Source organism: Nilaparvata lugens, chromosome 2 (assembly GCF_014356525.2).
Source record: "Nilaparvata lugens isolate BPH chromosome 2, ASM1435652v1, whole genome shotgun sequence".
NCBI classification, from domain to species: Eukaryota; Metazoa; Arthropoda; class Insecta; order Hemiptera; family Delphacidae; genus Nilaparvata; species Nilaparvata lugens.
In genome coordinates, this window is record NC_052505.1 from 25,092,155 (window position 1) to 25,109,155 (window position 17,001).

At 37.4% G+C, this 17,001-nt stretch overlaps 1 protein-coding gene across 1 annotated transcript in view; it reads right to left on the reverse strand.

Annotated features, from left to right (window-relative positions):
- Positions 1-17,001, reverse strand: part of LOC111045007 (DNA-directed RNA polymerase III subunit RPC1) — a 55,512-nt gene that overhangs the window by 14,243 nt on the left and 24,268 nt on the right. Inside the window, 6 exon segments of the mRNA XM_022330310.2 lie at positions 335-471; positions 474-491; positions 778-891; positions 2,917-3,116; positions 6,446-6,695; positions 7,744-7,879. Of these exon segments, the coding sequence (XP_022186002.2) occupies positions 335-471; positions 474-491; positions 778-891; positions 2,917-3,116; positions 6,446-6,695; positions 7,744-7,879 (855 nt within the window).

Below are 17,001 nucleotides of genomic sequence, written 5' to 3' on the forward strand. Positions count from 1 at the left end.
AAACTTTGTGTAATCTTATCTATATTCGGTAGAGGAATAGCACAAGGCAATCTTATTATTTTCCTCTCCTGATCATTTTAATGGTGTACTTATTGTAAAGGTGCGTACAGACTTTAGCTCTGCTCCGTAATCGAACGTAACTCGAGCAGATCGATTAATGATCGACCGGGGAGCAAGAGTGGAACGCGAGAAGAGCTAACATCTCCCGTAACGTTCATAATCGGAGTGAGTGCGGAGCGTGTTGGAAGCGCGTATATCTGTACGCACCTTTAGAATTGAGAAAAAATAAACAAATATATATTTTTAATAGTTTTACTGTATAAGAATGACTCACTTTGATCAGTCTTCTCTGCATGTAACCAGTTTCGGCAGTTTTGACAGCCGTGTCAACCAGTCCCTCCCTGCCACCCATTGTGTGAAAGAAGAACTCAGTCGGAGTCAGGCCCGAATAGAAACTGTCTTCTACGAACCTTTGGCTGCTGGAATTTTAGCTGTAAACCAATTGAATTATAAAATATAATATAATACAATTAATTGTGATGTGTATAACAGCTTCAAGTCATCCATGTAAAAAGTTTTAATGTGATACGTCGAGATTCACTTCAAACTGTCAGAAATGTTTGAATGGGAAGCATTGGTTTTATCTATAAAGAATGCTGACAGTTTGACATGATTCTGTTTGTAGCTGATAAGGTGTTTGTTAAGACTATCAATGTTCATGATATATTTTATTGGTAATTTCATAAAGTACTTCTACAATATTTTTGGAATACTCACTGTGTCGTTCAAAGTGAGGCAATGCCCTATCTTCGAAGCCGTCTGGGACTCTTTTGCCGCTGATGGCCTGTTGGCCTACACATGCAATCATCTGCGATATGTTGATGAAAGATCCTGCAAAAATCAAAGTTGTTAGCTTAAAGGCGTGATCTGTCAACACCCTGCAGAAATAATAGTAAGAAATTGAAATTTGTGATATATTCATAAAATAAAATGCATAAATTGAATCAAAATTATTCAATGTAAGGCTCAAACCTAGGAGTATCGGAGCTGATATCTAAATTGTAATATTGTTTTGTTGCTTAAAAAAAGTTTTCAACTTCAACAGTCGACACAACTGTTTTATTGTTATATTCTTCTACATGTAAAATATTCAAGTAGACTACAGAAATTATCGATTCAACATATTTTATTGATGTTCTGGTATATTCCTGAAAGCTTAAATCCCCCCCCCCCTGAAATATTTAAAATATTTTATTGATGTTCTGGTATATTCCTAAGAGCTTAAATCCCCCTGAAATATTTAACATATTTTATTGATGTTCTGGTAAATTCCTAAGAGCTTAAATTCCCCCTGAAATATGGCAAAAACAGACATTTTTCGCATACTACCAGATTTCTTGAGAAAGAATCAACCAACTATTTTTAAATACAGCACACAACACATGCACAGCTAAAGTCTTGGGTATGTATGTATGTGTGTGTGGAGGATATTGCCAATTTTCTAAAATCACATCAACATTTTCCGTGACTATTTCCAGCTTTTTCCAGGTTTCCAGCTTTTTCGAGAATGACATGAACTGACATAGATTTCTTAAGATGAGGACTTGTGACAAGTGTACGGTGGAAGACGTTTATCAGAGATTGACAATGGTGTAAAAACCGAAAACGGTCTTTCTAACTATCAATAAAATCTGTGGTTTTAGACTATTTATTTCTTAGTCTTTTTATTTAATATGATGGAAGAGTTTAGAATATTCCCTCACACTACACCCGTAAACGATGGTTGACAGTTGTTCTATCCCCAATGTAAAACATCATCTTCTCCGGGACAAAAAAGTTTAAATTTAAGAAACATATTCGGAACTTTAAATTTAAGACACGTATGGATGAGTACTTGACGGTGTGTAGATTCGTTTTGGACACCCAATGCCACCGGGTTGGCAGTATTTTCCGGTATTGATCACCAGTCCAGCATTCTCTTTCAGTTCATCAGAAAGGTTCAGCATTATTCATCCATTTGTAAAAAATCACTCATCATTAAAATGATATTAGATATTACCATAGAAAAAGATAGCATGGTATAAGGTGTTTATGTTCTATAGTGAGGTCCACGTTATAATGGCAGTGTTTGATTAGCAATGGTATTGCTATCCTTGTCTGTCATTCAACAAAGCGGATAGCGCTATGTCTCTCTCGCTTTGCTCTGTTGCCAGATCGGCTTTTAAAAATGTAGAATTAATAAATAATTCACAAAATATTTCATCTTAATTATGAAATTATTGAAAAATATTATTTCTTGCTTAATAAGTTATAATTGATTATTTTATACGAGGATGAACAATTAATATTACATTAATAAACCTGAATCAGCTACCGTCAAGAAGGCATTGACTAGACAGTGAGGATCGGCAACGTTGATCTCCTATCTTTCTCCACTGCCATTATAACATGGACCTCACTATAATTTGTGTACCCATCTTTATTCCGCTTCATGTTTTTGTCTTCTAAAGCAAAACAAATAATGTTAAAATATGTTGTATTTCGGAGTGGATATTCATTAGATTTTTAGCTGGATACAATGTTTTTTACTAATTTATTATATTGTGCGAAATAAATTAATTTTTGAATTGAAAAAATTGAGAAATATTTAATGTTAACTCAAGCTGATAGTCCTAGTATTACTTTTTGTTGAAGCTATGTGACGCTGGTAGTCTCTTATACTGTGCTATTCTTACACTCTCACCCGGCCAAAACAGTAAATAATGGACAGTAGTGGACAGTAATGGGCTTGAGTTGACAAAAATCGTCTTGAAATTTGGAACATAAACTAGCTATACCATGGGATATCTTCTTATGCTATCTCTTCTCTATGATATTACTATCAAGTTGGAAGAGCCAAGGATGAATGTTATTGACCTTTGGATCCACTGAGCGCCATGATGAGCGGACTGTTGCTCGGTCGCAGCTCTTTCAAGCAGGACTTGCCGGCGTGGTCGCGGATGACCGACAACTCCTTCAGGATGACCGCCTCGAGGGTCTGCTCGCCTGAGCATCCCGGCTGGCATTGCAGTTGACCCGAGGCCAGCTCCTCGATGTACTGGTTGCATTTCGAGTAACTGAAACAACGCAAAACATTGACAGTAATGTTCCTTTTTCAGATGCCAGGTGATAATCTGACGAAACAAGTACGAATATTGAAAGTGAAAACTAGATAAAAAAAACAACAGATTACCAGTTTACGATTGATTGATAATGGTGTAGCAACAGAAACCGGTTTCTCGATTCTTATAGAGTTGTGGTTGGCCAATACCAAGCAATTGGATCACGATAAAATTACAATAAATTTTGTAAAATTATGTGAACATTTTCCAATTATTAGTGATTTGAGTGTAATATTTTTGTTTTATATCCAGTTTCTCAATTGTCAAGATTTGAAATTCTTAGTTACTGTTGTTTTTGAATGAAAAAGGACTAAATTTCAGAAAAGTGGAATCATAACCTCATTTTGGACTTTTAAAATACTATCTAAATTTGGGAGAGAAATAGTACGAGGAATACACTTAGTTTTTCTCTCTGTCAGTGCTTTCTTGTAAAAATTATAATAATAAATAAATTGAAACTTCTTTGTTTTATTTGTATTCAATGTATCCAAATGTGTATTGTGATTGTTTTGATGAATAAACTTTTATTTGATTTGAATTTTATTCAGTATGGATTACTAACACATATCACCTCCACAACTAAGAAAGTGAAAGAAGATTTAAAAAATGGATTCAAAGTATATTATTAGTACAACTAACATGAAAATCACTCTAAATTTCTCGTGAAACTTCATGAAACTCGATGATTCGAGGACAACAGTGAGGATGGAAGTCTTCATTCATGTTTCATTTTCACGGATTTTATTATTTTATTTATTCATTTATTGTACAAAACACTGTAATCATAATATAGTTAATATGGCCATGTAGGTTAAACTAGGCCTATACAAATTCTCTACCAAATTTTGATAAAATTTTAATGTTGTCTAATATTAGGTTATGAAATCACAAATCAATTAGAGAGATGATCCAGCAGATTCCCTTAATGAACATAGTGCGGGGAGAGGCAGCTAAAATGGTATGGGCATCTTATCATAATGTCATGAAGACAGGAAAGCTAAGCAAATAATGGAGGCCATCCCTGGAGGAAAAAGAAACAGAGGTCGTCCAAGGAAAACCCATCTTGACAGTGTTAAGGTTCATTCAGACATATGGGACTGTGCTGGAACTGTGCTGCGTTGCGTTTGCGATGGGACTGCGGTCGTGTTGGGTCGCTATCATTCACACATAGGGGACTGTGCTGCGGCCGTGCTGTTGTTGTTTTGCTCTGTATTACGTCATTCCACTGCAATCACTTCTTTACTTCAGTCCCAGAGATGGATTCCGACGAAGAGGATGTCATTATAGGGGTTGATGCGTTTATTGTATTACAAGAAGAAGAAGAAGAAGAAACAAAGAGGCCAAAATATTGGGTGCACCAGCTGTGGAAAGCAAGAGATGAAGACGGAGAATTCCACACAATATTTTCGCGTCTTAAAAGCGACCCAGTGAAATTTTCCAAGTATTTTCGTATGAGTTTCGAGAACCTTTTGAAAATACTTGAGAATGATTTAACAAAACAGCACTCGAGGTGGAGGCGGCCAGTTTCTCCAGAAGAAAGGTTGGCATTGATATTAAGATTAAAATACCTGGGTTCAGGCAATTCACAACTGTCTATCAGCTTCAGCTGATTGGCTCCTTCGACAGTGAACACTATTATTTTTCCAACATTGGAAGGTATATGAAAGTGTATGGTTGCTAAAGAAATGCCAGAATCAACAGAGGAAATGCGGGGAAAAATAGCTGAAAAGTTTGGTTCAATATGGCAGTTCCCCAATTGTATAAGTGCAATTGATGGGAAGCATATAGAAATTCAAACTCCAAAAAATAGTGGGTCACTGTCACTCTACTACAACTATGAAAAGACATTTTCGGTTGTATAATTAGCGTTATATTAGCGTAATTTATAGTTTGGTCGACGCAAACTATAAATTCGTGATAATTGATGTTGGTGGTTATGGAAAATCTAGTGATGGTGGAATTCTATCAAAATCAATTCTCGGTAAACGTTTGGATGAAGATCGCCTAAATATTTCAGGTCCTAGACAATTACCACCAAATTCAGTGGAAGCCTATCCATACGTGATTGTTGGTGATGAAGCATTTCCGAGCACGCCCGAGGCTGTACGGAAACAGCCAAAGCCGCTCGGCGACCCACATGGCATGAGACCGTGGCCTTGAAGAGCTCTCTGAAAGAGCTCTCAAATGACACAGTCGCAGTGCCAACGCAGTACGGTATCAGCACAGTCCCCCATGTGTGAATGACTCTAGGCTGTAGCCATGCATTTCAAATGGAGAGACCGTTTTGACGAATCCATCTAGAATCGACTGGCCGCAGTCCCATCGCAAACGCAACGCAGCACAGTCCCACATGTCTGAATCAACCTTTATGGCAGCAGGTTTGAAGAGAGGCAAAAATGTGAGATGAGAAGATTGGCTGGCGACAGGAGAGAATAGAGATGATCCGAGCTACAACCGACGCTGTGAGGCACTAACGGTTATGCGAATAAGAAAAAGAAGGTATAAATCACACATCACTGCTTCACCCTCAATTTAAAAAATCACGATTGAGACTCATTCAAAATTAAAAGGAAAATTCAAAATGATTTATTGTCAACAACGTTGAAAAAAGTCACAACAACGTCAGTTTACAATATCGTCAATTATAAATTGATTATTCAACACTACTTAGAAAGTTGACAGAATAGTAATCTTCAAGACACAAAATATAACACTGGATGAAATCTACACGGATGCTCACCAAGCATGGAACAGCCTATTGAAATTTGAAGACTCCAGGAGACCATATTTATGGAAGACATGGAATATTAACTGGATTAAAAGAACAAAAATTTACTGGAATGCCATTTATTTTTTTTTCTGAGTTCATTCATCTGCCCGTGTTAGATTATTTTTAGACTTAAGAATTGTTATGTCATTTCTCTTGTTGTGTCATTAGGTCTGCTTTTATTAATTCTAACAGTGCTTTATATCCCCAAATTCATATTTTTGTAATGTTTATTTTTTTTCTTGTAATAGTTTTTTGATGTTTATTGATTTCTTGTTATATTTATTGAAGTTTCCTATTGCATTGTATATTGCCTTAATGGAATAAAAGTATTTTTATTATTATTCTGGATTAAAACTACAATGATGAATTTCTACTGCAAATAAACATTCTGATATGGTTCACTATTATTCATATTTGAGTGATAGTGAAGCACATAGGTAAAGAAGCTTCAATAAATTGAATGAAAAACACAAAACTCTGAAAAACGGATAAAAACTAGAGCGAAGTTGCTTACCCAGCATGCAACAGCCGATTCTTTGCCCGCAACAGACCCAGCCCAGGTGTGACGTCACCGATGCCAATGCTGAAGCCGCGATTCATGATGTAGTGCGACTCAAGCCGCCCCAGTCGCCACATGACAGTGGTGGCCGCTTCTTCGCTCCAGTCGCGCAGCAGCACGTAGAATATGTTGTTTTTGCCCCCAGAGCCTAGCGTTGACTTGTCCATTGTGCCCGCCAAAAGCTCTGAGTTCCGGATCACCACAACTGCAATCCCAACATAGATACCGGTGATTATGATTATTAAAATCAATATTTTACAAGAATAAATATAGTAATCAGAGCCAAATCTAAACAAAGTTTGGTTATTAAAAAACAAATTCATGATACAATTAAATAAAATTTATTTCTTCTTCAAAATTCAACAATTACAAAGTGTGCAATAATTACCTCAATCCAGTATAATGACTCCTTCATTAACATTAACAACTAACAACAATTGGATAGTGTGAAAAACAAGAGCAAAGATGTTTGAAGATTAATTATCACGACCACAACTGGAATAAGACAACAGATATTCAGTAAATGATTCAGTGATGAGGAAAAGTTTAACATTTGAAGCGGAGTAAGGGCAGCCTACCTTATTCTGATAACTGAAACATCTTGAGTAGTTATTTGTGCAATTTTATTCTCCTTGAACGAAATAGTAGAAACCAAAGACGACAAGGATATAGAGGATACAAGAATATGGGATAACCAAGTACGTTTTTCTCTTGAAGAAAAACAGAATTTAGACCCGTAATGCACAATATTTTACCTCCACCTAAACCAGTATCTTCAATAATTATTATAGTTTGTAACTTTATATCAGAGTACTTCAACATAATCTATTCAATTAAGATGCATCGAAGGTACAATGCCAAGATCTAGCAAAGTAGAATAAACACTGGATTAATAGAGGTAGATAGAAGTTTGAAAGTGGTGGATTGAGTTTGGATTGAGTTCGAAATTCAACCCAGTTTTTACTCAACAACTAACAATGACAATGAGCATAGAAACACAAGATAAGTTTTGTGTTGTAGAATGAATCTATTCAATAATGAAAATATATTATTGTTCCATTTTATTATACAATATCATTTGTCATGATCTAAATTTCAACATAAAATTCTAAAAATGGAGTGAAAATTAAACATATAAAACTATACACAAAACAAAACCATCATAGACATTTTTTTTAAATAACGCATTTTGAACTGTAAATTTGAAATTTTTCAATTTTGTAAGTTATTGATGACAATAACTGAATACTCACAAGAATCTTTGACACAGAGCTCTTCATCAGATGTGTACGCTCTGCCTTTGGCTCGTAGGTTGGCTTCGATTGGACACTGTTTGTTTGGTTTCAAAAGCATGCTGAATATCTGCTTTCCAGTCCATAACACTCGAGGCTACAACCAAAAATGCATAATTCAAAATCCAGACACAAAAACTATACAAGAAAATACGATATCAATTATACCAATAAAAGTCAAAAGTCAAAATACTTTATTGCAGCAGCTAATTGAGAACATCAATTGCATTACAAATGTCAATGGTAGATTGAATCATAATTATTACAAGCAGGAAGTCATTACAATAAATTATAAACATAAAAATATACTTATTTTCATAGCAATATAAGTAAAACACACTCATAACACATAATCATATGACTAGTTCACCCATGAGACTACCTAGTTGCTAATCTAGCATATTGTCAACTACGTCATAGAACTCTTCTATTTCATAAATTGGATTCCTCAACAGAAATCGTTTAACTCTATTGGTGAATAATTTTAATGGTAATTTTTTTATATTCTCAGGCAAGGCATTGAAAAGTTTCAGAGAAACGTGATAGAAAGTTTTCTGAGTATTTGCATAGTGGCAAAACCTCAAGACTAGTTTATTCCTACCTCTAGTATTATAGTTGTGACACATACCCTGCTGAACATAGGAGTTATAATTTACCTTAACATGATTGAGACATTGATAAACAAACACAGCAGGAAGTGTCATAATTTCAATCAATTTGAAGCTATCCCTACAGTGTCCTCTTGAAGGAAGACCACATATTATTCTCACAGCTTTTTTCTGCAGTCTAAATAATCTAATACTATATTTTTGGGAAGCCCACAATATTGTTCCATAAGATAAATAACTGTGTATATGAGAAAAATATACTATTCGCAACACTGATAGACTTACTCCTGTTCTCAATTTTCTTAACATAAACAATCCCTTACACAGTTTACCCGCCACTTTATCAATATGGTCTTTCCAATTCAGCCTAGAGTCAACACTAAAACCAAGAAAATTAACCATTCTCAGACCATTCAAATCATCATTGTTGCCATAAGACACATTAAGACTCTTAATTTTATCTAAGTTTAAACACAGTAAATTCGCGTTACACCAATCCTCGATCATCAGTGTAATATTCTCTATGGACCTGATCCTATTGATTGCCAAGGTAGATTTTGTACTTACACAAACTGCCAGGTCATCAGCAAACAAATATCCTTTGGCTGAGGGTCCAATTACACTAGGCATGTCATTCACATATATAATGAACAAAATTGGGCCCAATATTGAACCTTGAGGTACCCCACAACGAACCGGCAAGTAATTAGACTCAACACCATTAAAAACCACTTTCTGAAACCTATCTCTCAGATAAGACTGAATAAGCTTGCTAGCAGATTCTTCAAAACCATAAAATTCTATTTTTTTCAGAAGAACTTCATGACAAACTGTGTCGAAAGGTCGAATAGTCTTACATCAGTCTGATTTTTATTTTCCAATGATTCCAATAGCTGATCATATAGGGAGATCGTTGCTTTCACAGCTCCCATTCCCAACCTATAGCCATACTGACTGTCACTGAACAGATTATTCACCTCAAAATACTGAACCATCTGAATATTTAACAACTTTTCAAAAACTTTAGATATAATTGGAACCAAAGAGATAGGTCTGAAACTATTGCAATCAGATTTGCTACCTTTCTTGAATATTGGAACTACCTTTACCAACTTCAATGCATCAGGAAACACAGAGTTTAATATACAACTATTTATAATGTGGGTTAACACTTCACTTAGATAATCTAATCCTAATTTGAAAATTAATGTGTTCATACCATAGATATCAGCACATTTGCTGGATTTCATGTTTCTTATGACATTCTCGACCTCAATCTTACTGACTAGTCTGAAACTGAATTTACAAGAAGGTCTGGAGTTACAACTGTTTAGATATTCTGCTGAGCTCTGTTTACACACCTTTTTAGCTACACTATTTACAATTTCATCAATCTTGTCAATAAAAAATCTGTTAAACTGGTTTGAACTTAAATCACTAACAGTACCCTCAAACCGTCGTTTACTGCCACATTCATTCTTTATGATAGTCCATATTGCTTTGCCCTTATTGCTAGATGATATGATAAATTCGTCATTTTTTTCTCGTCTAATTTCCCTGAGTAATGTTCTGAACCTTTTCTTATATTTCTTAAACAATTCTTTAACAGAAAGTATACCAGTGCTCAAGTATGTATCATAGAGGCAGTCGCACAGCTCCTTTATGTAGCTAAGTTCTGGACTATAAATTTTATTCTTTTTAGGTAAAGTGGGCTTAACTGTGACACTTCTGAGAGGAAAGGCTTCGTTCACCACAGACTCAACAGTATTGAGAAAACAATTCACTTTGGACTCTATAGATTGATCAAAGTAAATTCGATACCAGTCAGTGTGACGCAGAAGATTTTTATACTCAATAATGTTCTCTTCCTTCATACTACGCACAGACCGTTTAACCTTTATCCGAGATTGTTTACCCTTGGTCTTTACGGAATCAAATTGTTGCAATACAAGATGAAGAGCCCAATGATCAGAGACCCACGTTTTCACTACATCACAAGAGAACGAATTTGATTTCACATTGGTGAAAATATTATCAATGCAACTACCCTTATCTCTATTACCCGGTCTGGTTGTATCACTGTAACATGCTTGTAGTGAATAAAATAATGCTCAATCAGAACGATTCTAGTGGCTGATTTCTCCTCACGACAATGGCTCTTTTCACACTTATCGATTGTCATCCAATCGGAGGACATTCTGGTTATCACGACGATGAATGTCGGCCGACAATCGGTAAAGCCTGGTTTTCAATAGTATAGTTAGTGGTTAAGTAGCTGGCATACAAACTCTTCCGAGCTAACTCTACTCTACTTAATTGGTCGAGAAACTGTTTTCACTACAATTGAGAATAGTAGGTAAAGTGTGTTGTCTAGTGAACAGAACTAACCTTAAAATGTCAATACGGAACTCTACTCTACTCTACTAGCTTGAGACTGTTTTCATTAGCATAGCAGTGATAGAGTAGCGAGAGAAGCGAAAGTAAAGTGGTAGTGGGGGAAGGAAAGTGGTAGAATACTATATCATGGTGCTATCCCACTCTACTCTACTAAATACTAGTAGTTCTGTGAACAGTAGACCTCACGCAGTATTCTCATCCACAAGTACCTGATTGAAACTATACACCTTATGGAAATACAGCAATAGACTGGCTTCTCCACACATCTGCGTAATCACTTGTCAGCTGATTTATGATGAATAATTATGATGATTTATGATGTCTGATTTTTACTTTCCTTGCCCTATTACCATAGGTAAGGAAAGTATTGCTTTCCGAAAAAAATTAAGGTACCCCAATTTGTAAATTTCTATACGTTTCAAGGTCCACTGAGTCCAAAAAAGTGGTTTGTGGGTATGGTCTGTATGTGTGTGTGTGTGTGTGTTGTGTGTGTGTGTGTGGTGTGTGTGTGTGTGTGTGTGTGTGTGTGTGTTGTGTGTGTGTGTGTGTTGTGTGTGTGTGTGTGTGTGTGTGTGTGTGTGTGTGTGTGTGTGTGTGTGTGTGTGTGGTGTGTTGTGTGTGTGTGTGTGTTGTGTGTGTGTGTGTGTGTGTGTGTGTGTGTGTGTGTGTGTGTGTGTGTGTGTGGTGTGTGTGTGTGTGGTGGTGTGTGTGTGTGTGTGTGTGTGTGGTGGTGTGTGTGTGTGTGGTGTGTGGTGTGTGTGGTGTGTGTGTGTGTGTGTGTGAGTGTGTGTGTGTGTGTGTGTGTTGTGTGTGTGTGTGTGTGTGTGTGTGGTGTGTGTGTGTGTGTATGTATGTGTATGAGTGTATGTGCGTCTGTGTACACGATATATCATCTCTCAATTAACGGAATGACTTGAAATTTGGAATTTAAGGTCCTTACAGAATAAGGATCCGACACGAACAATTTCGATCAAATACAATTCAAGATGGCGGCTAAAATGGCAAAAATGTCAAAAACAGGGGTTTTCGCGATTTTTTCAAAAATGGCTCCAACGATTTCGATCAAATTCATACCTAAAATAGGCATTGTTAAGCTCTATCAACTGCCACAAGTCCCATATCTTTAGAAATTTCAGGAGCTCCGCCCCATCTAGGTAAAGTTTAATTTTAGATTCCCAATTATCAGGCTTCAGATACAATTTGAACAAAAAATTCCAAATGGAAAAGATTGAGCATGAAAATCTCTACAATTAATGGTCGGTAACATTTTCACCTAAAATTTAAAATAAGCTCGAAATTCGAGAAAATGTTATTATTTCAATTGCAAACTGTTGGCAACTGTTGATTCTATTAAATCATTCACTATGAAGAGATAGCAGACCTCGTGTGTCTCCAGCGTTATAGTCATGTCACCAGCTGGCTTAGATCTTTGAATAGTAGACTTGAATTGCGCGGGAACACTAGCGTCAGGTGATAAATTTTCATAACGGCAAGGAAAGTTGTGTGAGTCCGCCACACCAGATTTTTACTCTAATATTGGCGTATGGAGGAAGCTCCTTTTTCCTTTTATATTATCCTTGAAATGAAAAATTTCAAAAAACCTTGTATATAGGTCGACGCGCAATTAAAAAAGGAACATACCTGTCAAATTTCATAAAAATTTATTACCGCGTTTCGCCGTAAATGCGCAACATATAAACATTCAAACATTAAAACATTAAGAGAAATTCCAAACCGTCGACTTGAATCTTAGACCTCATTTCGCTCGGTCAATTAGTACTCTAACATGAATGTTTTCATTGGGAGAGTTCACAAGATAGTTAGTACTTGCCCAGGGAACACTACCACTAACTCTACTAATGAAAACCAGGCTAAGCCTATAGAGGAGATGACATATTTTCTCTCACTGCGTCAGTTGAAAATAAATAAATGAATTACAATTTTAATTAGATTAATAGATAAATAATAAAATATAATAGTAATTTGCTGAATAATTATTAAATATAATTTGCTAGTAATAGTAATACATTATTTTTTCGAGCTCAACTCAGGCAACAGGCACTCATTGTGAACATTAGTGGGCAGGTATGGAGAACATGTTGCTCGGTCTCACCAATAAAAGACATCCTAAACTATCTCACGGCGGGTTTGATTATAGAATAGGAGCTCAAAAAGCTAACGGTGATCTTACATGGAGATGTCTCAATATATCATGCAAAGCACAGATTATAACTGATAAGCATGTAAAAAGGTAGTTCTTAAGCTAAATGATCACTGTCATACTTCGAAGGTTCAGTTACTTGATTTAAATGAATCATCTAATAATTTAGTGTGCTCGACACCAAGTAATGTGTGCGGAGAGCGACCTGAGCGTATCTCTAACTGTGACTCTCTCACTGTTGGTGAGACTAATGAGAGTATGTCTGAGGTTTCAGTTTATGTTGGTGATAGAGGTTGCGGGTGTTTTAGTTTGATTGAAAGGCTCACTATCGAGAGAAATAATTTGATAGTGGATAATCAGAGACTTAAGGAACAATGGAGCGCCGCCATTGATAGGTCAATTGTGAATGATTTGAGAATAATGGAACTCACAGACAGGCAGATGAAGGACAATAGTTCTCAGACTTCTACGGAGATGACTAGAGGTAGCAGGAGCATCTCTACGGAGACAGAGGAGAGACTCCTGATCGCTCAGGATGAGAAATTAGAGGTTTGCAAAAATTTTCCCTCGGGTATGAGTAAGCAACAGCTGGATCTCTTGGTTGAGGAGAACACAACTTTGAGGGATCAGATCATAGTGTTGGGAGATGAGTTGGAGAGAATCAGGGGAGTTCTTGTGCGGCTGGAAAGTTTGAAGAAGGGACTTGGATCGGTGACTGCTGGAGGGACTTGTGCTGGTTTACCTAAAAGGGATCCTGGTATTCGAATATGGTCGGATAGTCATGGGAGAGGCCTGAATAAGATTCTAAGAGAGAAATTGTCCAGGGGTACCAGATCGTATTATGAGATATTTTCCCACGTTGCTCCTGGTGCTCCTCTGGAGGTGGTGATGGATGAAATGCTATCAGAAAAGGAGATTAGGGGCACAGAACCTGGTGACTTTGTTATATTGGTGGGGGGGTCAAATAGCTTTGATTTCAATATTTTATCGCAGGATTGTGCTGATAGATTCATTGAGAGGCTGATGCGAGTTGTTAATAGTTTTCGACATGCAAATATCATTCTCACAACTGTACCTTATAGGTATGACTTGGATGAAGGCTCACTGACTAATGTTGCAATCAAAAGAGTGAACAGAATCATCCGTAATATTCCTGCTTTTTACCCTGATTATTCAATCAGCATCCTGAATTTGTGGACATACCATAGATCTCTGCACACTGCACATGGTCTGCATCTTAACAAAAAGGGAAAATTGAAATTGGTTGAAGAAATGTTTGCAGTCATCAGCAGTGCTGACATGGATCAATCAAAGCCTCAAATCTGTTCCTCCGGACAGGGTAATGTGGACCATGTTCTTTTGTCTAATTCGCTGAATCATGAAGGATTTTCCAATGTTGATGCGGGTGATTTTTTGGGAGTCGGTGCTCATTGCCCAGTGATAACCTGAGTGACATTGGGCTGCTGGATGGGTCAGTTTCGGGTTTGGGGGAGTTGTGGTTGGGGTTATTGTTCCTAAATATCCAGGGAATTGCAGGAAAATTTGATTTGTTGGAGGATTTTTGTTCAGGACATAATGGATTTGATTTTGTCTGTGTGTCAGAGCATTGGCTTAGCGATTCGGGCAGAGAGCAGTGTGTCATCCCCGGTTATAAGTTGGCATCCTTTTATGCTAGAGAGGAAAGATCACACGGAGGTACACTGATCTTCTGTGCTGATCACATATCTTGTCAGCAAATAGAGGTGTCTCAATTCTGTATTGAAAGGCACATAGAGGCATGTGCAGTGCGTGTTCAGTCACATAAGTTGATAGTGGTCTCTTTGTACCGCACTCCTGACAGTGATCCTGGCCTGTTTTTGGAAAAGCTGGAAGAGATACTACGATTTTTTCTCTCTGGGTGGTGTAAGTACAGGATTGTTCTTGGAGGTGACTTGAATGCTCATTTTGACATTTTGAGAAATCAAAAGACTTCTAGGGATTTCATCAATTTGCTTCGCCAGTTTGATTTCTATTGTTGTAATTCAAAACCCACTCGTAATCTGGCATGCCTGGACAATGTTTTCTCCAACGCTGGTTTGGGTGATGTTAGATCTGACATACTCCCTTTTCTCTACTCAGATCATGATGCTGTCAAATTTGAACTGCGTGACATGGTGGAGACCTCGGAACCAGGTGCAAAGGGGGATGCCTCAGTCAAAACTTTCAGGTGTATTTCGGCTGGTAATGTTGAACATTTCAAGTACTGCATATCCAGGATTGATTGGAATTTGGAATTGGGTCTGGATGAGGATTATATGAGCTCCAGTCATAGTTTACCATCTTCTGCGGTTTTTTATAAGTTTTTCAGTACTTTGATGTATCATTTTGACATTACATGTCCTAAAAGGCATTCAAGTACAAGACGAAATTCCAACACTCTAAGATCAAAGAAAAGTAAGAACTCATGGTTCACTATGGAGCTTGCGTCAATGCGTCTTAATTTAATGTCAGCCTATGATTCTTTCAGGGTCTTGGGTACGCTTCAGGCTGGTTGCGATTATAGGGTCATGAGGGGGAGGTACAGAGAGGCAATTAGAGTGGCAAAGCGGAATTATAACTGCAGAGTGATAGACAACTCATCTAATAAATGCAGAGCAGCCTGGTCAATCATAAACAAACTGAGGCCTGGAAAAAGTAGGAGGAACATAGCTCCAATTCATCCAGATACCTTTGCACAGCTTTTGCACATTGTGTGGGAGAAATGAGAAGAGGGATTAGGCAGACTGATGTCTCTTTTGGAGAGCTTTTAAGTAGTTGCCCTGTCTCCACTGCTAGCTTCAATTGGAAGCTCATCACTCCTGAGGATGTAAGTAGAGTAATAAGGAATCTGAAATCATCAAGATCCAGGGACTTTTATGATTTCTCCAACTCTCTTATGAAGGAAATTGGTGAGTGGGTTGCTGAGCCGTTGTCAGTGTGCATTAATGCCTGCCTCAGAGAAGGAGTGTTTCCAGATTTCCTCAAGATTGCCCGAGTGTGTCCGATTTTCAAGAAGGGTAACAGAGAGGATCCAGCAGACTACCGGCCAATATCGCTCATACCTGTCTTGGCCAAGGTTTTTGAGTGTATTGTTTCGGAGCAGCTGAGTTTTTTTCTTGAGAACAAGGGCATCTTCACGGGCTCCCAATATGGTTTTCGTAGAGGTAGATCAACAACCAATGCCATTGATGCTCTTGTCACGGACATACTCAATGAATTTGAGAAGAAGGGTTTTGCCTGGGGTACCTTTTGTGACTTGAGTCGGGCATTTGATTGTGTCAGTCACAAGATTCTGATTAAGAAACTGAATTACTTCGGCATCCAGGGTACAGCTTTAAATTTGATTTGCTCCTACCTTTGTAACAGGAAACAGACGGTTGAGATTCATGGAAAATGGTCACCTACAGTGAGTGTTGAATGTGGAGTTCCTCAGGGCTCCATTCTTGGGCCTCTGCTTTTTTTGATAGCTGTGAATGACTTACCTTATAATGTGGATGCCAATACATATATCTATGCAGACGACACTACTCTGATAAATACTGGTCGTGATATTCTGACAGTTGGTGAAGGGGCTACTAATGCAATGACACAGGTTTCTGATTGGTTTGCAGCTAATGGTTTTCTATTGAACCAAGCCAAGACACAGACAGTTGTCTTCAGTTTAAGACCATATGTGAGCGACCCCTCGATTTCTAATAAGGCCAGATTTCTTGGACTGACGGTGGATAACGATCTGTCTTGGGCTCCTCATATTGATACGGTTTTAGATAGGTTGTCTCGAGTGAACTTCCTCTTACTGCGTTTGATGTCATGTTTGCCTTTTGAATATGTAAAATCTTCATATTTTGCTCTGTTCCAGTCGGTTCTGTGGTATGGTCTGGTGTTCTGGGGTAATGCTACCAGGATTGGAGAGGTATTAATAATGCAGAAGAGAGCTATCAGAATAATGAGTAGAGCCGATAGAATAGCCCACTGTAAGCCACTTTTTGTTGAGCTTGGCATTCTTACGGTAGTGAATCTGTATATATTCAGTAG